The sequence below is a fragment of the Thunnus maccoyii genome, chromosome 5 (assembly GCF_910596095.1).
Source record: "Thunnus maccoyii chromosome 5, fThuMac1.1, whole genome shotgun sequence".
In the NCBI taxonomy this organism is placed as follows: Eukaryota; Metazoa; Chordata; class Actinopteri; order Scombriformes; family Scombridae; genus Thunnus; species Thunnus maccoyii.
Genome location: NC_056537.1, coordinates 16001979 through 16026978, shown reverse-complemented (window position 1 = coordinate 16026978; position 25000 = coordinate 16001979). Strand labels below are relative to the sequence as shown.

Here is a 25000-nt window from a genome sequence, read left to right as displayed (position 1 = left end):
GTCACATGCAGCTTAGCCACTTACACCCACACACTCCTAGAGTCAAGATTCTTGACAGTTTACGCAAACCCCATAAATAAAAACAAATAAACAAGTTGACAGTTAAGTAGGATGCCATACCAACTCTGGTATGTGACAGCGTTTACTGCAAAAAATAGCTCTAGTGTGTCTGTAAATAGCCGTTTTATTCCGTCCTTAATTTAGTCCTGTGACGAATCCCACATCTTCCTCTCTCTGGGTGCTGCTTCCTTCAGGGAGCCCATTGTCGAGCCTCTACAATTTGAGTATGTATGTATGTGTGTTTGTCCGGCCCACCAGGCTGCACGCTGCCCCTAGCCCTGCACCCTGGTGACTCAATTAAGGCTGACAGATGGTCCCGACCTGTGCAGGATTCAGAGCATGAGAGGCCCGTTTTGCCGGCTCCGTTGTTGCAGATAATAAAACCCACATTGTTTCCCAGAATAAATGCCCTAAGCTCAGGAGGCTGAATGGAGTGGGATGCTGAGAGCTCACAGACTTGACCTTTCCTGCTGAATCTATTCCCTCCCTGACTGAACCTCTCCACCCAGGCTCGGAGACCAGGTCCTTGGCTAGCCCCCCGCATTTGACATTCAGATGTGATGCTTCATTTTTGAGCATAGTGATCCTCACCCTTGCTGTGACATTCATACTTTCCTACCTCCAGCTATTTCCCTGTAAGCAAATGTTTGAAATGACAAGAAACAGAGAGTCGACATATGTTAACGTAAAACTACGAATTTGGGTCTGGACGGGATTGGAGTTCAAACTGAGAGCCTGAGAGTGAATCCTCCAGTGAATATATACGGCTGTTGGTTCAGTCAGACTTCACAACATCATGGAATGAACAGAGCCAAAAATAAAAATATCATAGGCTGTGTTTTAAAACTTGTGAGAGCATTCTGGTCCAATGATCAGATTCTGCCTCCAAATATTTATCATGTGAGTCACTTCAAACATTTTGTACAGCCAATAATGGATGCAATATAAGCATGATTAAATACCGGCATCCAGTGTGGCAGCTAAAAGAACCAATTTAAAGCTCAAATCTCAACATCTCTTGTTCACATACCCTGCCGGCTCAGTGGCAAAACAAACTGAACATTTAATTGACAAAACCAAACTTAGACATTCTAAAAACATTTTGTTAAACAGAAACCCTAAATGCCCCAGCATATTTATCTGTTTTTGGTACATCAATATGTCTGACTAGCATTAGAAATTTAAGAGATATTTTAAATGAGACCTCAGAGGTTATTTCTACCACTAATAAGCATCTGCTCTGATTATACTTTTCCAAAAGCAGTACTGACCTGTCCAGCCTGGGTAGCACCGGCAGTAGCCACTCACTGGGTCGCAGCCATCAGCATGGCTACAGTCACAGCGCTCTCGACACTCCAACCCATAGGTGCCATCCTGACAACAATAAAAACTCACTATTATCCTGTTACAATGCTACACATGGGCACAATGAGATGCAGTGTATCCTAAGTTATACATTGCTTCAAAACATTCAGGGTCCCCAGGATCTTAACAATGTCTGGTGCAGACTTACAGAGCAGGACTCATCGCAGTGCTCTCCCCTCCACCCAGGAGAACATGTACAGGTTCCATCTATAGGGTCACAAGCAGCTCCATTGCCACATAAGCAAGTCTGATTACAGCTCAGACCCCATGTACCACTGGAGCAGAGGATTGAGCAGTCCACACCCTGCCAGCCTGGAGGAAGAGAAGTCATACACACCAATCTGTGCACAATCATGTCAAAAAAAAAATATTATGGATGCAGCTGCATTTTATTACAGTTCATAATTTACACACCTGAGAAACCAAAATAATGCTATAGGAAAGTGGTTCCCAACTTGGAGTTTGGGGCCCCCCATGGTGTCCCAAGATAGATCTGAAGGGTCGATTTAATGGATACTGTTACACAACAAATCCTTTTTTTAAGGATTTTGGGGGGAATTATATGCCTGTATTACCTATTTGAAAGTAGAGAGATGACAGAAAACAAGGACAATGGGGAAGGTTACAGAATAACATGCGCTGGCCAGACATAAACATAAACATATGATTTATGTCTTAACCTCTAGGCCACCAGAGTCCCTCCATTTGTGAATGAATTCCTTCATTTTCTCTAATTTTTGCATTTTTTGAATACTCTCTCCCTCTCTCTCCTATTTGGGGCCCCAAGAAATCCTTTAGATGAAATGATATGAGAAAGAAATCCTTAGTTGAACAACTCATAATCCACATTCAAACTAAGGCTATAACCTAGTGTGAGGGGTCTCAAATGGATATTGTTTAATTTAAGGGGTCACAAACCAAAAAGGTTGGGAACCACTGACATAGTACATCACATTCACACATTTATGAACAGAATGCATTGACACTGACTGAATCTCCCCTCAAGAAAAAAACTTATTAAGAGGAACTTACGTGATGTATCATTCATTAAAAAGAAAAGTAAACATAGACAGCAGAGAATAAAGAACAGAGGTCCTTTGACAGTTCTGTGATACAGTGTGTACAAGAAAACAATACTTTCTGTTGTAAATACAAAATGCAAGAGGATTCTGACCATATGTATGCAAATGTTGTGACTCCTTACATCATCTACAGTCAGTTTAACACATCTCATAATGTGCAAGAGTTTCTCTGAACCTCTGAGAGTCAATTATACTGTACCTTCCCTGCAGATGCAGGAGCCGTCGACAGGAGAGCAGGATGCGTGATTATGGCAGGAGCAGGTAGACATGCAGCTTGGTCCGTATAGACCTGGAGGACACACTGTAGCACAGTCCTCACCCTGTGGTAGAAATAATGCAAAGAATCAGCATGGCAATAAATGCTGACTCCGGCAGACCTAAAAAAGGAATAACAGGGAAGGTTCACTGCACTTCTCCATAGTCAACTGAATTGTTTATTTAGAGCAGTCATACTCTGTCTGTATACAGAATGAGGAGCAAAGCAACTGTAAAATTGAATGGATTTATGATGGTACTGTAACTGAAGTTCAAGAGGAAGGACCACACTTGATCACCCTGAGTTACCTTCTCCCAGCTTCCAATTATGCACTCTATATATTCTGACAGCACCTACTCCCAGCCGTGCCTCGCTTTTCACAATCCTGCTACACTCCATCTCTCCACTTCTCTAGCTCTCTCTCTCTTTCCTATGTTACTCTCATGGGGGGTCCCTGCTTTTATCAGTGGAGACAGGGGCAAGACTCACAAGCCAAAGAATCCAGACTCCCCCCCGTCTGTCTCCAACCAAGCTACTACCATTGCCCTGCTGTTCAGCCAGCTTTCTAGTTCATTAATACAACAATTTCTGTTCTAAAAAAACTTAAGTTGTAGCTCTTCGCTGGTAAAACGGCTGTTGGAAAATGCATCTATAAAATGGTATACTGCAGGGAGATTGATGCAAGTGGGAGAGACCACCACAAATGTTTAAATTCCAGGATGACGGGATGCACTGCTCTAAAGCAGTGGTTCCCAATGTTATTGGCTTGTGACCCCTTAAAATAAAGCAAAGTCTATCAGGGACCTCTTGTCACCCATTGCTTTGTCTACCAGATATATGAGAGCAGACTTATTTTTGTTTTATTTGAATAATTTTTAGAGGCTTGAGGTAATAAAATACAGTCATTGGCAATAAATAAAATTTGAGGAAAGTTTGAAAAAAGACCTAAAACAACCAAAAACAACAAAAAAGTTTTTTTCCTGTTGTCCAATCCTATCATCTCGCAACCCCTTAATTAATCCAGAGACCTCTTATGAGGGCCCCTACCCCTATGTTGGGAACCACTGCTCTAAAGTCTTGGTTGCCACCACAGAGTCCAGATTTCAATCTTCCAGCCTGGCCCCGCATCCCAAAGTACACAACTGGCCAAGGATTGTGTCATTGTCCCCTAATTAGTGACTGCTGGCTGTTCAGGGCACCTGCACAGAAGAAGGTAGGGTATGCAGTATTTTGGCTCATTTACACCTGGTATAAACATGTATCTGGATAGTGACATCGGACCAATGGGTCTCTGTATTTACACCAGGTATTAAAACGTGTTCTTGTTGTCTCAGTTGTGCCCACATTGTGATTGACCTCAATATGTAAATGAGTGTCGATAAATATGGCATGTCTTAGGCCGAGGGAAGGAATACTACAAGTGAATGTTATTCATTTTTTACAAGGGAAGACCTACTAGCAATAGCTGTTAATTGTAGTATTTGCAAAGCTTGCTTAAGCTGGCAGGAAAAGGGCTGATTTTTCTCTCACTTAATTTACACCTGGCTGAGATTTGATCACAATGTGAGCCTGACCACCTCCAAATATTGTCTTGCAGATCCGATTACATTTCGATCACAATGTGCGTTTCGCGCTAGAGATTAGCATATGTAATTCACAGTCTAACGTGTGTTAATAGATAGCATTAACTGCCATTTTGATAAAACAAAGTCTGTGAAATGTCTAGTTTATATACACCCGCCACAGTAGTTTGTTCAGTTTTGTTTAATTGCATTTTCCTGTGTCATATAGATAATGTTATTTGTGTATAACAGTGAGATTATTGCTTGAATACAGGCAGTTAACCAGCCAAGTTAAAACTGTGAGCCTGTAGAAATGTAGGCTGGAAAGCGAGGTTTATTGTATTTCCCAGCCATTGTTAGACTGTCTACAGTAGGTCATTCAGTAAACACATTTAAGGTGCAATGTGATGTTTTCAGTTTCAATTTACACATGTAGGTATTTGTAGCATTGTGTACAGGATATTTAAAGTCAGTGAAGTCCATTGAGAACTTTAAAGCAGGACTGTAAGCTAAAGTTATTACAGTGAAGTTCACAGCTCAGAGATAGAAGAGTTGATGCAAGCTGAGTTAATGCCATGATGACATGAATAACATTGCTGACAACTGTTTTATATATGTTTTGCACAGGTAACCCCTATGAATAAATGTGTTGCACCAGTTTAGACCCAGAGCTTCATTCTGAACCTGTAACATATAAAATATTTACTCCACTACAGGGAAACAGCTCTTAGAAAATGTGTAGCCTATCCCAAACAGAATTACTGATCTAAAATAGATATGTTTAAATAACCACTGCTTCCCGGAGAATGTGATAAGTGGAAATGGAAAATGTAATGTACATGGAATAGAAAACTGAATAGAATGGTAGCTGCATGTTAGTGCTGTTCTAGGTTGTAATATCAACTTTAGTTGTTGTTGGCAGTCAGCATGGCACCTGTAGTTTAATGCTGTATTATAAAATGTAAAAACAACAACCTGGCCTTGAGGACAAACATTACAATGGATGCTAACATGAGTTTTACACTGAGAATTCAGTTATGATTTATCTGTAAATAGGGTGAAGCATTGTGATGCACTGAACATTTGTGTTTACACATTTTGATCACCCGCCACTCATTAAGGTTCACTATGCCATGGCCACCCCACACTAGGTCTGTGTCCCATCTTCGCCACCCCAGTCAAAATGTCCTGGATACGCCATTGGTATCCAGATAGTGATCACATTTTAATGCCAGGTGCCAGGGGTAATATTGTCAAGCTCCCATTGAGGCTCCTTGCAGAAGCAGCTTGCAACACTATGTGTATTGGAAGAAGTGCATGGCTATCTATACCTTCCCCTGGCCAATAGTGGAAGTAAGCCGCAGAAAAGACAACAATGTGTGGGGATTTGGTTAAAACCAATCTGCGGGGAAAAAGGGAAATTGCAAAAACCAGTAATAGTGAATTCCACTGTGAATTGCATGGACCGGGGATATGCAGTAGCCTATAGACATCCCAGACAGGCTGTAGCCAACACTCAATCTACTATTAATAAGAACACCAATGGGAGATTGACAGCCATGCACAGCCAGGTTGTATGAGGTACTTATCCAAAGTCAGTGTATTACCTACAGTAGATGGTGGTTGGCATGCTCCCAGTTTGGAGAAGTGGGCAGGAGTACCGGCACCGAAGCTAAGCAATGTACTGTTGTGGACAAGGGCAGCAGCAAAACGTATTTTAGCTATCTAAAAAAAGACCCAACAGCCATGTGTGCCAACAGCCATCTACTGTAGGTAATACACTGACTTTAGGTAACTACCTCATATAACTCCACTTCAAAAATCCAAACTAACTCTTTAAGTCCCTTACCATTGCATTAGACAGAACTAGCTGGTCAAGGACATGGAGTACTCCTTCCCTGTCCTCTGCAGCCAACTGTCATTAGAATTGCTCTGCTTTAAAGGCTGAGCACAGCCCACCTCCACTAGTCTCGTCCCTCCCTAAGTTGGAGATCACAGCCAGCCTATGGATTCCCACACCCTCCCTTACAAACCCTGCCTTGAGTGACAGGTGACACAATGATTTAGAGTTCCAATTAGTGGCCCAGAGGAGTCCTGAGTGGCTCTTTCTTTGCTCACCAGAGCACTGAGGGACTGCTGGCTGCTCACTGCTCTCATTATCATTTTGAACTCAGTTTAAACAGGAGGCAGGAGGAGATGTGCCAGTGGACGCCAGGGGCAGAACACACTTCTTAAAACATCTCTCCTCCCCGTACACCACATAAAAGCGCCTGTCTGTGATTGAAATTTTTATCAATCGGTTGCAATAACCTTTGTTCTACTGAAAATGACAGCATGAAGACTGCTAACAAAAGCAGTTCAGTTACAGTTGTTAAGTGAGGAGAGAAGTTCGGCCAGTCAGGGGGTGGTGGGGGGGATGGCGGGGGGATTCTCAGCCTGTCTTCAGAGCACAGGCAATTTACTGGTGACTGGACTCATGGATAAAACGTCATGCAGCCACAAATGACCACATGGATTTTGCTGCATCCATGGCTGCGTAGGATTCCACTTGGTTTCCCCCTCATGGCGCAGAGACCAGTGGTTGGTCTGCTCTCAAGAGGGGAAAGGCAGCTCTCTCATTAGTCGACTGATTCGTATTCCTTCTGAGCTGCGAAGGATAGAAGTCTGTATGTGGAGAATCATTATTAATACACGGGCTGTCAGTCCATCGCACGAGAGCAGCAGGACCTTACATAACTACACAGCCAATGGAGACAGCAACCAGACCTGAGCCCTGAGAGGCAGCCAGGTCGTCCTTGGCCGAGGCACTAAATTCATACCTATTAGTATCTTAATGTAATTGGAGAGCAATTTTTCCAGAAAGCCTCTCGCTGACACAACATTGATCAGCCTGGTACCCATTTGAGACTAGATGCAAATGGCACCACTAATTACCAATCAGTCTCACTCCTTAACAGTTCATCTAACTGCTAGATGAGTGGCTGTGGTTTAAAATTCATGCAGCAAGACAGAAAATGAACCTCTGAACCTTTTGATGAGGCTAGAAAGCCCTGAGAGATAGGAAAATGATTTGTTTTCACCACCTACAAAGGCAGACTGGAATTCATTTCAGTATCACTAATGCATTCATATTTCAGATATAACAGTATCAACAGAATCTGTAGAAACTATCAACATAGTGCCGAAATGGTATCGTGAGTACATACTGCAGATTGCAAGGGACAATGCCTGAATAGGTAACATGTAATCACTTTGTCCCAGTCAAAAAGAGCATGTCCAATTACTAGAGCTAAATCAAGCGTGCAGGAGCTCAGTCTGCTCCAACACTTTGCTTGGTTTGCCCCCCAATGGGACTCTAGAACAAAGATGCAGCAGGGAGGCTTAGTCCTATCAGCTGTCCCCCAGGGAAGTGACTTCACCAGCAATCATAGTCTCAACGCCATCATCAACCATATCTTAAAAGCCCACTGTGTGATAATGATCATGTGCCATGCATGTGACAAAAAGTTACACACTAACAGAGCCTAAGAGCCACTAAGACTAAGAGCCACAATCAGAACTCTATCTTTTTAGCAAACTATCTGTGCTGTTTGCATTACACAGCAGCATCCCCCCACCCCACCCCCCAACCCTCACCTTCCACACACGCACACACAAACCAGTCCTCCATATGAGGTGCGTCTGTTCCCATCTGACTACCTCCTTTTCTATCCAACTCCTGCCCTCTAGGTCTGTTTAATGGATCTGGCAGCCCTCCCCAGCAGCCGCCAAAGAGAACAGGTGGAGCAAATTAAGACACAATCTGCGGCCCTGCTCCGTAGCTCAATTCACCACAGTGGCCCGCTGTAAGACACAGGCAATTTCCACTCAAATGTAATGTTGGCAGAAATGTACCCTCTTTGTCTCTGTTGCTGTGTAACTTCAGATTGCAGGACAAGAAATACAATGGGAAAACTGATTGAAGTTACCCTACTAATTTGACACTTGTAAAAGGGGAAGATATTGCTGTACAAACCTATTAAAATGGAAGCTTATATAGGTCAAAGATTGTATTTTCTCCCAATTGGTCTGGGAATATACAAGTTGGTAACAAATTAAAGGAAAAAGCAACATAAAGTGTATTAGTAAGGTGTTGGGCCACCACATGCCATCAGAACAGCTTTAATATGCCTTGGCATTGATTTTACAAGTCTCTGGGACTCTACTGGAGAGATGAACACCAAAATCAAAATCAGAATCTCCCATAGATGTTCAATTGGGTTGAGATCTGGTGACTGCGAAGCCCATAACATGTGATTCACATCATTTTCATACTCATCAAATCATTCAGTGACCACTCGTGCCCTACGAATTGGGGTATTGTCATCCTGGAAAAGACCACTCCTATCAGGATAGAAATGTTTCATCATAGGATAAAGGTGATCACTCAGAACAACTTTGTATTTACTTGCAGTGACCCTTCTCTCTAAGGGGACAAGTGAACCCAAACCATACCAGCAAAATGCCCCCCAGCATAACAGAGCCACCAGATCTCCTCACTGTAGGGGTCAAGCATTCAAGCCTGTACCGTCCTCTTTGTGTGCGCCACACATGCACACGACCCCTTGTCGAGAATATGGTGAAGGATGATTCATCTGACCATATCACTTTTTCCACATCTCTGTAGACCAGTGCATATGGTTTTTGCACCACTGAACTCTCAAATGTGCATTCATATTTGTAATGAGGGGTTTATGCACTGCAACCCTGCAAGCTGAACAATGACATCAAAACAGTCAGCTCAAGCCTTGACAACATGAATGGTAAAGTTGATTACTTGGAAAATCAGTCTCACTGCAACAATTTGATCTTTGAAGGAATTCCTGAGATTGGCCATGCATGAGAAGTTTATGATTATGAAGACTACTCAGAATCTGTTTGACAGAAATGCAAGAAATTGATTCCAGCAATGAAAGAAGCCAGAAAAAGAGGGGATATTTCTTATCTGAGATATAATAAGTGAGTTACTCACTGTCCCTCTAAAACACCTAATGAATAGGGAAGTGATTCCCCTACAGATTAGATTGAGTGCAACTAAGAAACTATTTTATATGCTTTTTGTTTATAACAGTTACCTATAAATATTACATGAGTCAGAAAATGAAATATTCAAAATGGTTCAGGTATTCACTGTTCTCTTTGTAAAAATGGGTTTCATTTGAAATGTACACCTGTTCCTAAAATTTTGTATTTGGACATCAAGGATCTGTGATAATTCTGCCTCAGTTTTTCCTTTCTATTTACTTAATGATCAAAAAATTATTGTATTGTATGTATTGTTGTATTGTTGTCTGACAATCTTATCACTAAACATAGGTTTACAGTTGATGACAGTATGTTATTCAATCTATTTGAACTTAACAAAGATGAAAATGTTTGTCATGATACAGATTTTGACCCTGATATTCACTTCTTTTCAGCTACTAACATTTCCTACTCCTGTGACTACTACAAGGAATTCCAATTCAACTGCTTCATGGATTCCTTTCTGGTTGAATGTAAAATATTTTCAGTTTTGCACTTAACTATTCGCAGTCTCACTAAACATTATAATCCACTCGTACAATATTTATCCTTCTTAAATAATGATTTTTCTGTAATTGCTTTTACTGAAACATGGCTTACCAAAGAATCTAAAGGACTAGGCCTTTATGAACTGCCATCCTATAACTCTACTCACTTCATCTGACAGTCCAGGTCTGGAGGAGGAGTTTCAGTCTTTTGTACATCAAAGTTTTGAATTTGTTAATCGACATGACCTTTTTCTACATTCTGATGAAATGGAGATTGAATCAGTTTTCACTGAAATCTTGTCTAACAAAAATAAAAAAAACGTGGTCATAGGTAGTATTTATCAACCACCAGACACTGACATTACTTGTTTTAATAACAGTCTCATTAAAACTTTGGGGTTTATCAATAAGCGACATCAGGGACTTCAATATTAACTTTTTAAAAGTGAAACTCATTCTCCAACAGGAGATTTTATAGATTTATATGCAAGTTATTTTTATCCCACTATTAGCAAACCTACCAGGGTAACTGACAAATCTGCTACACTAATTGATAGTATATTATTTAACTATTATTGATAATAACTCTAACTACGAAACAAAATCAGGAATTCTCTACACAGATATACTAGATCATTTCAAATTGTCTTGCTAGATGGTCACAAGAAAAAAAAAAACGATAACTCTGTAGTCAATTATAGAAATTTCAATCCAAGCAAAAAATCAAAATTTAAAGAAATGTTGGAGAGAGTTTTTCCATTGGTTATTCATTCTGTTGATGATGGGAGAAAAAATCATAATCCTTGGTTTACTGCTGAATTGAAAAATTTCACCATAATCAAAAACAAACTTTACAGAAAATATATTTCATCGCTAACTCTTACACCAACAGTTACACTGTACAAAAACAAATACATTATCTTTAGAGTAGCAAAGAAAAGGTTCTTCAGTGACCAGTTTACAAAATCTGAAAGCAATATCAAGGCTACATGGAAAATTATTAATCAACTACTTCAAAGAAAGCCTCCTCACAATATCCTTCAAACTTTACAGACTTCCACTGATCTTTTTGATATAGCTTGCAGGTTCAGTGATTTCTTTTCAAGTGCTGATGTATCTCTTGTCAAAAAGATAGCTGATACAAAAGTTAATCCATTAGATTATATAAAGGGTTCTCTCCCATCTTTTAGTAATTTTGATCTGCCTGACTTTAAGGAGGTGAATGATATTATATTAGAATTTAAAAATCAGCTCTGGGTCATGATGGAATTTGCACCTCCCTAATCAAAGAAGTCATCTATCAGTCTATCATTGAGCCTTTAACATTCATTTTTGCATTATCCATGGAAACTGGCATCATACCTTCTGACCTAAAAATGGCCAAAGTTATTCCACTATTTAAAACAGGTGATCCAGGATCCTTTACAAACTATCGTCCAATTTCAATGTTGCCAAGATTTTTAAAAAACTAGTGTATAAAGGAATCAAAGAACAAAGAATACTTGAACTCATACAATATTCTGTACTATCATCAGTTTGGATTTTTAGAACTTAACTGATAGATTTTATACAGCTTTAGATAATAATGAGTATGTAATAGTTATATTTTTAGACCTTTCAAAAGCATTTGACACTGTTAACCTTGCTATTTTGCTTTCAAACATTTATAGATATGGCTTTCATGGTAATGTTTATAAGTAGCTCAGTAACTGTGTTCTTAATAGAAAACTACTTTTATTAATGGTCATGAGTCAAAAAGAAATATTATGCATTATGGTGTACCATAAGGATCCATATTAGGACCTTTATTATTTTTTATCGTTATCTTTTTGTCTCAAATAGAGATTTAACAACTCATCAATCATTAGAGAATCAAATAATCAAATCAATCAACTAAATCAACTAAATCTTCTCCATTACTTAATATGGTTTCAAACAAATAAGTTGTTATCAAATGTCAAAAAGTCTAATTTCATGTTATTTACAGGAAATAAGAAATGTGACAGTGAGCAAATTAAACTTCATATTGATAATGAAGAAATAATCAAAGTTTCCCCAACACGTTTTTTAAGCATTTGATTGATGATAAACTCTTCTGGAGAGAACATGTTTAATATAGATAGATTAAATTATAGTTTAATCTAACCATATTAAACATACTGTAATATTGTGTGGGCAACTACTTTTCCAACTGATCTATACAAAATATTGCTGCTGCAGAAACAATTTATGAGATTAGCAACTTTTTCCAAAGCTGTTGTACCAAGTGCACCTCTTTCTTTTAACTGCAATTATTGACTATTTTTGATATTAACATTCTTCACATCTGTACATTTGTCTTTAAAGTGAGATATAAGAATTCAGATCTAAATACAGTTTTAGATATTATTTCATTAATAATTCACAATTTTACAATTACTCAATTAGACAGGCTAATAATCTTCATCTTCCTTTATATAAAACATCACATGGTCAGTTTTCTATCAAATATTGTGGAATGAAAATGTATATTTAATGGATTCCTTTGTGTCATTGCCTATGTACAAAAAGAGACTTAGAAATGCCCTGCTGTCAAAAACATTTGGAACAATGATGATCACTCTTCGTAACTGTTGTTCATACTGTTAATATGGCAATATTTCTGCTTCTTTTATAGTGCAAGTTTTAAACAGTAATATTCAAAATGTATTGGTGATTTTGTACATTTATATTTTACCTTTAGTATGACTTTTGGGTGTGGTTTTCATACAAGCCATTGCAGGTTTTCTAACAAACCCTCACACTCTTTTATATTTCCTTCATGTGTTTTGTCTTATGTTTGTGAAACACCCCTCTCTATGTAACTGTTGACAGACTGTTCTTGCTGACGCGGTCTGATCACATCCTGCATTGACATTCTCAGTCACCTGAGAAAGAGTTGCTCTTCTGTTTTTCTTTACATATCGCACTAATGCACGAGCATCAGGGTCATTAAATGTGTGCTGTCAACCACAATTTCCAACCCTGTTTCCTGATGTCTTTCCCGTAGATCTAAATGCAGATGTCACTTTAGTCACTGTTCTAGTGTTGAAACACCAGCCAGTTGAGCAGCCTTTGTGACTGAAGTTCCTGTCATCCGTGCCCCAACAATGAACCCTCTTTCAAAGTCACTTAGATCTTTTCCTCTTGCCATCTTGAAACAAAATCAGAATCAACTGGACCTGCTTAGCATTTTTACACATGCCACAGAGCATGACTGGATGTTAATTTCTTAATTATACCATGCAGTGCACCTGTGTGGAAGCACTGGTTAAGTTTCTTCACTCATTTATTCATGTTTTTCCTTTAATTTGTCACCCATCTATAGATCCAAGCTTGCTTTTTCCCCAGTCTCTCTGATACTACAAGTTAAGGCATATCAAGCACATTTGTAAAAGTCACTACAAACCACATACGACTGATTATTAATGTCTGCAGCAGCTTGTGCGAGAGAATGAATCATTAAGCAAGGGGTTTTTCTTGTGGTGCAATAGAGCACATCCATAATAAGGCAATAATAAAATGTCTCACCTTGCTTCAGCCTGCCTGTGTAAAAAAGCCTCTAAAGGAATACTGGGACCACTTCCAGCGCATTACCACCTCAATGACACAAATATTTTACCATAGCCACAAATAACATGAAATATAAATCAAAGCTATAACCTTTACTAAGTAAAGCTCATACAGCAAAAGGATGAACTATTTCACAGTATGTGGTGTGAGTCCGTTACTGTTACACTTCCTTGGATCTCCTTATATCATTATTATTATTATTAAGTGGGGCTACTGGTTTTCTTAAGTATAACAAAGACTACAAAGAGCAAGGTTAAATTGACAATTAACCTATAACGGTTTTATGAAAAATTAATGTAACCAATAGCATAATTAAAAGTTGACATTCCATAATTACAGCTGTGATTAAACAGAGAATAAAGAGTCAACATGTTGAATTATTTAAAAGTCATGGATATTTTAAGGACTGATTCTGGGGTTTTTAAATCTGTTTTATGTCCTTTTTTTCTTTTTATCATTTTTTGTTTTACAATCGAGTCGATGCATTTTTAGTTTTCCTTTTCTTCCTAATTTCTTCCTTTCTTTTTTCTTCTTCTTCTCCTCATTAATGTTGGCTAGGTGCTGGTTTGTGTAACATAATTGTGCTGCCATTTTGGCATTCTGGTGCTCTCGAAAAAGACATTTAGATTTCATGAGACCTTGTGATCAAATAAGGGTCAAATACAAATTAAATAAATAACATATAAAATAACAATAAAATAGCATTACCATGACAGTAGCCACTAAGTCAGTACAATTACATAGCAGTGAAGGAACACAATACTCACCATGAATCCATGGGCACATATACAGGCACCTGAGACAGGATGGCAGTCAGCTCCGTTGGCACAGCTGCAAGGCAGCATGCATCCCTCTCCATAGTATCCAGACGGGCAGGTCTCATTACAGTAAAGCCCTGTCCATCCTGCTGAGCAGGCACACTCTCCAGAAAGTGGGTGGCAGCTACAACATAATGAGAAACAAAGATGGGATAACAACAGAAAGAAAAAGAGTGAGGCGAGGTTTCAGCTGTGAGACGATCAACACTTCATTCCTGAGCAGGGTCAAAGTGTGAAGTCTGCGCCAACAGCAATTCATCCATCTATGTGTCTACGTGCTTGTTTCAGATAGATGAGGTGTCCCTTTTCTCCTTCATTCTGTAATGACTTCTATGGTCGGTGCCCAACTCCAGCCGGAATCAGAGCATTAACATTGCATTAACTATGAATGCTGCTGAGAAATTATGAATGAAGCAAAGGTCGCGATTAAAAGCTAACTGGATGACATGGCTAAGAGGTGTTCAGACTTCAGAATGAGTGCTGGCTTAGAGCTGAAGGGTGCACAAAGCTGAGTTGGAAGAAGTCTTTATTCATATTGAGCTACAGGGGCTTCACTTCAGGGCTTGGTCAGAAGGAAGCTGTGTGTGGGCTTGCACAGATGTCTCACTTACCTCACAGTGTTGGTGGTATTACAGGGGCAGTATTTGTCACAGATGAGGCCATAGAGGCCTGGGGGACAGAATCTCTCTTGGCAATTAGGCCCTTTAAACCCTGTTTCACACAGACAGGCGCCATTTATATGGTGACACTTGGCTCCATTCTGACACTCACACCTCTGGTTACACTGCGGACCATAGGTGCCCACAGGACAGTCATCCTGACACCTGGAGGAAATTTGCAGAGCAAGGACACTGACTTTTAACTTTGCGATCCAAAAAAGTAATTTGTCAAGCAAAAATTACAAACTTGCACTGGTGTCAGCTTCTCAAATGTGAAGATTTGCTGTTTTTCGCTGCTTTATATTACCATAAATTAAATATATTTGATTTTCCCAAACTTTTCATTTAAAGACATGACCTTGGACTCTGAGAAACTCATAATTAATTAATAAAAGATTAAAATAACTGCAAGTTGCTAGCCTAGAACAAAGTTGTTTTAACCTTAATCCTACCGACTGGGGTACCCACAGACCCCAGATGTATACTTTTTGTCATATCTCACAGGTGCTTTATTCTATCATTCCAATTTTTCATGACTTTCTCAATCAATTTGTTCCTAATGACTTCATATCATTGTTTTCTGTTTCTGTTTTAATTAGAGTTTGTTAAAAAATAGACCGGGGGGACCCCAGTAAAAAGCACCCAATTCCACCTATGCAGTTTTAATAGGTGGAACTATTTATTGAGTTCATGTTTGCCATGGGTCCTAATTGAAAGTATCACACACTATCAGGGGGGTAGGGGCACTCTGTCAGTCATTTTGAAGGCTTTGTGGAAAGATTGTACTTGGGATAAAAGCTGCAATTTGTACTAAAGAAAATTATATATTTATATACAATATACAAATTAACTGTGACTTTCCCAAAATAATAATAATCTGTTTTTTTCAGATGACATTAATTACATAACGAATAATGTTTTGAGAATAAATAAGTTAACATTTTGCTATATTGGTTGTTTCTTACAGTAGTTTATTCTTGGGGTCCCCAGTCGGTAGTCCTTGTACTGTACTGGTTAAATATGTTGGTAGGATGAGGGTTAATGTTGTTTACCTACATGATGGAGGACTAATAATAAATGCATTTTATATTAATTATGGAAATAATAATGTTTATTTATTTCAACTGTTTACTAGGAAAATGATAAATATCCACTTTGGCTAAATTTTTCTTCCTGAAATTCTCAGTTAGTGTTAAAAATGCAGAAAGGAAGTTTTTGAAAGGAAAGGTGTTAGAATGACTAATAATTACTCAAATATTGAACCTGTTGTACACTTTTATGCCAACAATGATTTCCTACAAATAAGGTTTGTGTGGGTATCTGAAAATAGTGGCAATTTTATTTTGCAATGAAACTCTTCAGCTATTACTCTAATATAGACAAAAAGGTTATCTTATTAATAATCTTTTCTATATTTCAACATTTAAATAATGAATATTTAATTTTACTTTAATTTTCAAAAATCCCAGGCTGACAAGACCAAATCTCAAACAATACATGACAGAGAAGCCCTAAAAGCAGACCCATGCTGTAAGCAGTCAGGACTTCAGTATCCCTGCAGGGCTTGGACAAGACTTTGTAATCATAATCAACCACAGAAATTAGAATTGCTAAGGAGTTTCTCCACATGAAGCACTAGAGTAGATCAGAAAATGGATTGTTTTCTTCACTTAAATATACTGACTTAACTATACAATCCTGGCGGAGTATCAATCTCAAGAGCATAACAAAGCTATTACAAATAGCTCAATTACATTATAAAATGGGAAAGTTATGTTTCATGTTTAAATTACCCTGACTTTAGTTTCATCAGGGGACAATGGTATTATTATACTAGACAGGAGAGGGTGGGAGCTAACACAAACTCAGATTATTCCTGGCAGGTTAATTCACCTGCCACTGACAAAATGAATGAGGGCAATTTTGCAAAATAATAAAGTAAAGGAAAGGTCTTGTCGAGGAAGTGTTTCCATCCAAGAGACAATTGCTTTAGCTGAACTAATAAACCCAGGCTGCTCTGGGCTGCACTGCCAGGCATGGGGAACTAAAAAGATCTGTGGAAGTCAATGAGACCTTAATATAAACCATTACTTATAATTAATGAGCAGAATCCAAACAGCATGTAGCTCATGGTGAGATCAATGGACAGACTGGAGGGAGTGGAGGAGGATGAAGGCTGGAGACATGAAACCTTGCTGGTCAGTATGAAGTACGATATTAATTAAACATAAACCCCTATTAAAAGCTTCCAATCCACCTTCAAATGGACTAATGGGCATTTATAAATGCTTATTTCTCTTGAGCATGAGACTGTTCTGGCATTTCCTTTCTCTTTTAAAAGAACAGCCAGGTTTGTGCCTCATTTGGAAGTCAACAAAGAGAATAGGTCAATGAGTGACTGTTTAATGTGTAACTGTCGGCATGAAACCATCCCTTTGCATTAAATACTAATATCAATAAATCATGCCATTGTCTGACCTATTTTCAAAGTAGGATTACAAAAGTTTGCACAGAGTACTTTACAAAAGGTTTTTGTGCATAATAATTGAGCAGTCTGTCTGCCAGGTGTGTCAGCTGCGTACCTGCGTCCACTGAAGCCAGCAGCGCACTGGCACTGCCCAGTGATGTGGTCGCACAGTCCACCATTACGACAGGAACAGTCCTTGCTGCAGTTGATGCCGTACTTGCCAAGAGGGCATGGCTGGGCACAAACTGAACCCTGTGAAAAAGAGCCAGCACAGAACTTCGTTCAGGACTGAGCCTCGCCAGGACTGAAATAACTGAGACTAAACTCTTACACTGTTGTTTTATTGATGTTTGGACAATTCGGACCTAAATGACCCACTGACGACACTTCTGAAAACAGGACAGTTTTTCTTTTGACACACTTTTTTCACACTTTATCTTCAGAAAGACTTATACTTATACTTGTATAAAGACTTATACTCTATATACTACCCACAGAGATTTTGCCATACTGTTTATACCATGGTATCTTTCCCTTTAATATCTGTTTTACGAAATTCTGGGCAGTGTTGCAAATCAATGAGCAGGAAGTCTGTACAGAAAAATTTGATTTTGATATGATATTTAAATCAGTGTGATGAGGTATCATCACACTGATTTAAATACACGGTATAATTCACTGGATTAGCTGAAAACATTCCCATACGCATATTTCATATGCAATCAGTTTCTCAGCTGTATTTCAACAGCAACATATTATTTATAACATTATTATTTTATTATATTATATACTATACTATATTTTATATACTGTAATACACATGAGTATTGTAATATTAAATTACTTATACCATCATAAAAGATTTTCTCCAAACATCCACCTCAAATTTAAAGGAATGTCGGTGGAGTGCTTTTAAAAAGTGTACAATCCTGTTAAATTAACTCTTTCTAAAAATAATGTAGTTTTGGCACTGTTGCCTTTATTTTATAGGTTGACAGTAGAGGCAGACAGGAAATGAGGGAAGCAATTAACATGACATGCAAGTGAGGTCCCAATGTGGATTCAAACAGCTGATGTTTTGATTCCATGATGTGCCCTAAGCCACTAGTCGACAGGGACATCCCTAACGTAACACATTTTATTGTTGACTGTGTGGGTGGCCATGTTCACTTGACATTGCTTTTTGAACTCCAATTTATTTATTTATTTCTTGCAGGGGAGTAGAGAGAATCCCACGTTCTCATTTATAATTGAACACAGCATATTGATCCTAGACTCTCTGTTCTCAACATGTCAGTCTGACCTGTAAAGACTACATTAGAGAACAAAATGTTTTCTTCCAGAACGCCGTTTTCTTCTCTCAGGCCTTTCTTTCATCATTGCATTCCCACCTTTACTCGAGTGACCTACCGTCCATCCAGCAGGGCAGGAACAATCTCCAGTGATGTGGTGGCAGGTCCCTCCATTCTGACAGGGGCAGCGCTGATCACACTGAGATCCGTGACTACCGAAGGGGCAACGCTCTCCACAGCTGTCACAACAATCAAATGTCTCAGACATATAACCTGTGTTTGCCTGCAGTCCTTTGCATCAACAAAGAACACTCAGGCAATCAACAAAAGGCACATAGACATTTTTTCAAAGACGGTAGCAAAAAGAATAAGTATGTTACTGGTACTCACAAAGCCCCAGTGTACCCCGGTGCACAGATGCACTCTCCTGTTTCGTGGTTGCAGGTGGCACCATTGAGACACTGGCAGGGTAGTTGGCATGCCTTGCCATAGTAACCATACTCACAGGGCTCCTCACAACGCCATCCCTGGTACCCATCAGTGCAGACACAGGCACCTGTGATGGGGTTACACTTAGCCCCATTTTGGCACTGGCACCGATTACTGCAATGAGGTCCCCAGTAGTCACTCTCACATCCTGCAGGCACAGACAGAGGTGGCATCAGACAGAGCAGGGTAATAAAACGCAAGAGAATATGCACTAGCATTTACCCTTGAAAACATCTGAAATCATAGGTCGAGTAAATGCAAGAAAATAATCAAATTGAACTTCTCTAGTACATGTAATCGTTAATAATAAATAGTAAATGTTCCAGAAAATTACTTCTTACAACTAATTACTTAGTGCATCCATAATTTTCTAGTATGAAAACTGCTTTCTTACAGTGCTCCATAAGCTTGATATTTTTAACATTCATCTTCAGTTCACACCTATATTATTCATGTCCTATCAACTCAATAAAATATCACAATTTTGATTTTATATGCATTCTAGCTTAAAGGATAAGGTTATATTCTACATTTTTCCAAAAATGAATACACATCATTGCACTGGGTTTTATGTTCTTGAACATGAGAATATACATCATTACTGCTGCTGTAAATATTCAATAACGCAACAAAAATTCACTTTTCTCCTGTTTGAGTACTGCTAAAAATTACAGTGCCAAGCTGTTCTATGAAATTATTTATCCTTTAAAAAAAATGAAACTGCATATTCATTGCCTGTTTTAAAGATATAGTCTTCAGCAGGAACAAGTAGGCTTGGGGCTGAGTGCAACAGACAGGATAAGGAAGTTCAAAAGTATTGGTAGACATATTAACACATTTTTGGTCTCTTCATGGGATTTGCAGCAACAAAAATATAGAATATTGCAGCCTTTTCCTTTAAATTCATTCACTGTCTTCTCCCCTGCTCGGGGTCATAGGGAGCAGGAGTGTATCCAAGCATGCCCTGAGCACAAAGTAGAGGAACAACCTCAACAGATTGCTTTCCATCACAGAGCTAACAATATCAGACAATAACTTGCGCACATTCACAGTTATGGACACACAAACAGAAAGAACATGCAAACTCCAGACAGAAAGGACCTGAGCCAGAAATCAAAATGAGACAGTGTGTGGTGACTACAGAGCCTAGCTGTTTCACACGTCTGGTATGTGCAAAGTCTCCGTGAGACAAATATAAAGCCAGCAACCCTGCAGAACAAAATTCATATCTCGTATCAATATGAGCCTCCCAAAACATTAATCAAGCTGTAACCAAACCTGTTTATGTCCCAGACAAGTGACTAAAGAAAGCTGAGAATACACTGTACAGAGAGCTCTGTTGGTTTCCAGACAGGGTGATCAATCAAGGTAACATCATGAAAAACATTAGTCTTTCAGATGAGTCAATAAATATATGTGAAAAATGAGAGATTCACACATATAGTACATGTTGATTTACTCTCCTTTCTTGAAAGATTTGATATAGATTTTTTATAAACAGTATGGTCTATACTGTATGTTGTATCAACAGAAACAACAAATCACCCTTTACTGTGATACATACTGCAACTCTGCTATATCTCTAAGGTTGACAATAATAAAGTCTTAAATTTCCTAATTTTTAGAAATGGCAATGTCCAGCTTGGAAAGCTGCCAACAGAAATGATTTCTTGCATAATCTTCCAGAGAGACTTAGCTTTACGTTAAGAAAGACTTAGTTAACCCTAACAGCATAATTATCGACTTGGTTGCAGCTGTGGTGTCTTTACTTTATTACTATTAAAGCTGCATTAAATAATTTGGACCACTACAGGAAAGAAAACAAAATCTTGGCTTGTAAAGCTGGCTTGCATGTTTGCAAACAAGTTAGCATACCTACTGCAGACAAGAAGCAACATTAGCATTCATTTGGAGTCATTTTTCTTATCACCTGACAAATTTAAGTCCAAATGTCCACTCTCCTTTTAGCTTTGTATTGGTCTTCACAAACTTTGGGTCTTTTGGGTGCTCTACTCACTGTGTTCACCAGTTGCTAACTTTGGTAGCCATTTGATGCTAATTAGGTAGCATACAGCAGGTCAATCAGCAATTGTTTGCTGGAAAAGGCTGCCAGAGCAATACAAGAAGTACCTGGATGAGAGCAACTCAGACTGCACCATATACTGGTAAAACAATAAGCTGAAGCTGCAGAGTTGAGTGACAACTCAAGCAGCCCTCTTTCAAATCTAAGTCTTTGATTCAATAATATCAAAAATATGTATTTATGCAGGTTTAAAGTGTTTTCAATTCCTGGTACTTCCTCCTGGTACTAGAGTGACATAACAAAGCGTAACTAAGAAGTAAAATGAAATGATCAAACAGGTGCAGAACAGACTTCTGTTACTTAAGATTAGTGAGGAAATATACCAGACTGAGTATAACTTATGTGATGTTGACATACCACAACCATTGTAGAGGAAAGTCTTATTAATCACACCCTGACAATAATCTGCAAAAAGAGAAGCAAATGTGCAAGCTGTTCACACCTCTAAGTGACTAGAGAGAAGAGCAAGAGACGACGTGAAGATTAAGAACACAAGGATTTTTCATATATAACAGTTTGTGACTTGTATCTTTTAACACCTTTTTCAGGTGTAATTTCAGCAGTCAGCTGTCACAAATGGCCAGTGGGCAAAAAAAAACCTGTCGAGTTACTGGAGACAGAGAAACCACAACCAACTGCTGTAACTCTCACTTTTCAAACTTTGCTAAATTTACAATTAACTGACTAATTGTATTGAACTTTGAGTAATAGAGCAGAAAGGTTCAATTTGATGGAATAACACCTGGATGAGACTATGTTCATCCCCTGTGATGAATGTGCAAATACCCCAGAGCTGTCATCCCTCAGTAACGATGAACAGCAAAATGAGTTCTCCCAGCTGTATTGTAATATTGGCACTCAGGAAAATTGGTTAGGTTATACAACCTAGCTGCTTTACATGGGTTAATGTAAATAGCCCAGTGACATTACTGAGTGGCACCTGAGGGAATGATGTAAAACAAGCAATTCCCACATTCTACAAGGGATGGGTCTGTTTAGAAAAACTCAATACGCCCCACAAACTGCAAGCAAATAGCTAATCTTTCAAGGTTAAATGAACAACCAGTTTTTATGTGAAGAACAATCGGCACTGAGCTGGGGTAGTAGGCTGTCTTCACTCTCACCAGGGTAATTGTTCTTGTGAAGAGTGGTGATTTAAGTGATGGGTAAGGCCTTATGTCTCTCCATCAGCAGCGCCTGTATTGCCTCACATAAAAGCCCAGCTTGAGACCCAGGCCGGCGCAGCAGCCAGGACGGTGAATATTCCACTATTGATTCTCACATCATCGCAGTCTCAGTCGTAAATGTAAAGACACTACGCCCCCTCTTTGCTCGCTTTGCCAGAGCTGTGATCAGCCAGAGTGGGAGCTTAATGAACCCTGTTTCATGGTCGGCACTGAAGCCTGTTTTTCCAGGTACGCAGCAGGAAGATGATCAGCCCTTTGCTGATACAGACAGGTCTGCCCCGAAGGGGGTCCTGAAACACTGGGCTAGTGCTGTATTGCTTCTGCGCTCGGACAGGCTAGAGGCCACATTACAGGGCTCCCACTGATTTGATCTAATCTGTTCCTGGCCCCCAGTCTGGCATGAATGAGTTCCCTGAAGGTTGAGCTGCTGCCACGCAAACGACCCTGGCACATTAAAGCTGAGGTGTGTGCGGGCGGCCCGTGTAATGGATGAGCAGTTTAGCTGCAACTTCGTTTAGCAGTCTATAAGCACTTATCAGAGCTTCCTCTGCTCAACAGAGCTCCCTCAGCACAGCACAAAAACAGGCACTACCTATATAACTAGAGGAATCAACACCTCAGGTCTCAGCTGCAAACCTTGACCACATTAACACAGAGTACTTTTTTTTTATTCTTACATGTATAACTGAAAATACTATGTCAGTAAAAAAAACACCTAAAGCAGAAGAGAAAAACAGAAATAAACTAAAATCTATCCAGCACTTAATTTGCAGACTTTTCTGGTGCTTAGGAGCTCAACAAATGTTACCATTTGAAGTTTTAAACCATCTTTAGCTTGCAGTTAGAGGCCTCAGCACATTGAGAGCAAAGCCCATTATCTCGCTGTCTCTCTCCTACACAGAGGTTCTCAAACTTTACCCACTAGTCTCTCACTTTGCAGCTCTGACAGTATTTAACTGTGATTAAGGAGTCAGACTTCATGATGAGCTGCGGGCAAAAGCAGAGAGAAACAGCAGAAGGAAGTAGCATGTAGCATGAACACTTTGGCTTCTAAAGAGTACAGCTAAATTGTGTGAGGTGATAAGGACACCATGTGGGTTGTCGTGTGTAGGCAACGAATCCCACACACAAGTCTGAAACTAGAGAATTGCCATCCAACCCATTAACTGGTCTGGCCTAGGTCAGTGAGTGTAAACAGAGGACACATACACTAGCCAGGTTGGACTGTCAGAGCTCATAATGCATAACAGTTGGAATGTGGGTAACCTCACACACAGGGAAAGGTCCAATCCCAAGGTGCTGGGTATAATCCCCTTGGCTGGAACAAAACAGATCACATTGAGGGGTACGAGCAGATAGTAAACTTCGGAAGGTGATGTCCAAAGAATGGGCTGAGAGAGACATCGTGGTGGTGCTGAGCTTTGAAGTGTGCTCAAGAGTCTGCATCATCAGGGGCTGGCTGCAACAGGATTAACACCAAACAGCTTTCAGCAGCCGACTTCATTCAGAAGTTCTCCTGAACTTGGCCTCTTCAGCAAAATGTTTGTCACTGTTCTGTATGAGAGGGAGTCTGTGCCACAGAAAGCTGCCATAAGCTTCTCAAAGCGAAATTCAAAATGAGGGCCTGAGTCAAGCTCTTTAAACACTCTGCATTCAAATTCTAGTTTTATACTTCATTTATTCAGCTGGACGCAGGGCAAATGCAAACCTCAATTACAATCACGATTGGACTGCTGTAAATGTTTGCTGCTAGCTGTGGTTGTTACAGACAGTCACATGCTTTCTTTGCCAGCTTTAACTGGGAAAATCACATTATAGCTATTGGAATATTTGGCAAGCAGCCCAACTTCACTCCCCACTGCCTGACTGAGTCACCCACTGTCACATAATTATTAACACACACTGTTGACACTTGAGGAATAACTTAACTCACACAAAACATTAGAAGGCAAAACGCTCAGGCTCCTGAGAGCTTTTTACTCCTCACTTACTCTTCAGCAGAGCTTGTGGCAAAGCAAAGCAGCGTGACTCATTGTCTTGATGAGTCTCCTGCATTGCCTCATGAGAAGACTGCACCTCTGATCTTCATATTGTCTGAATCGCGCTTTGTACGACCAGCTTTGTTCCTTGACAGATATGAATTTTATATATAACACTCCATGACCAGGATTAATACAGGCAAGTAACAATTTAAAATGGCACGGAGAGACAGGCTTTCTTTGGATATTTTAAATTTCAAAATTATCATTTTTAGAGGAACAATGAAACAATTCTGCCAACAAGTTAGCTGACACAAAAATGTGCAACATTCTCCTCTTCAGTCAATATGAGCTATTTGTAATAGGAGTTATTCAATAAAAGTCGGACTCAACATTCAGCTATTCATCACAGCTCCCTGATTCAATGACGCAGACTAATACAGTGAAAAGCAGACAGAACTGGTACGAAGGTCTAGAGGGAAAGTGATGATTGTTGTGTAAAGTGGTAAATTTGCATTGAGTGATAAATGTCTCTCAGCTTTGTTAAACTTGTGGCTG

At 39.4% G+C, this 25000-nt stretch overlaps 1 protein-coding gene across 1 annotated transcript in view; it reads right to left on the bottom strand.

Annotated features, from left to right (window-relative positions):
- The window catches only part of megf11 (multiple EGF-like-domains 11), an 81033-nt gene that overhangs the window by 15603 nt on the left and 40430 nt on the right, over positions 1-25000 (bottom strand). The window contains exons 7-14 of the mRNA XM_042412941.1: positions 19095-19341; positions 18823-18943; positions 17528-17664; positions 14898-15110; positions 14236-14410; positions 2707-2827; positions 1574-1737; positions 1332-1434 (exon numbers count right to left, since the gene is read on the bottom strand). Of these exons, the coding sequence (XP_042268875.1) occupies positions 1332-1434; positions 1574-1737; positions 2707-2827; positions 14236-14410; positions 14898-15110; positions 17528-17664; positions 18823-18943; positions 19095-19341 (1281 nt within the window). The remainder of the gene's footprint in view (positions 1-1331; positions 1435-1573; positions 1738-2706; positions 2828-14235; positions 14411-14897; positions 15111-17527; positions 17665-18822; positions 18944-19094; positions 19342-25000) is intronic.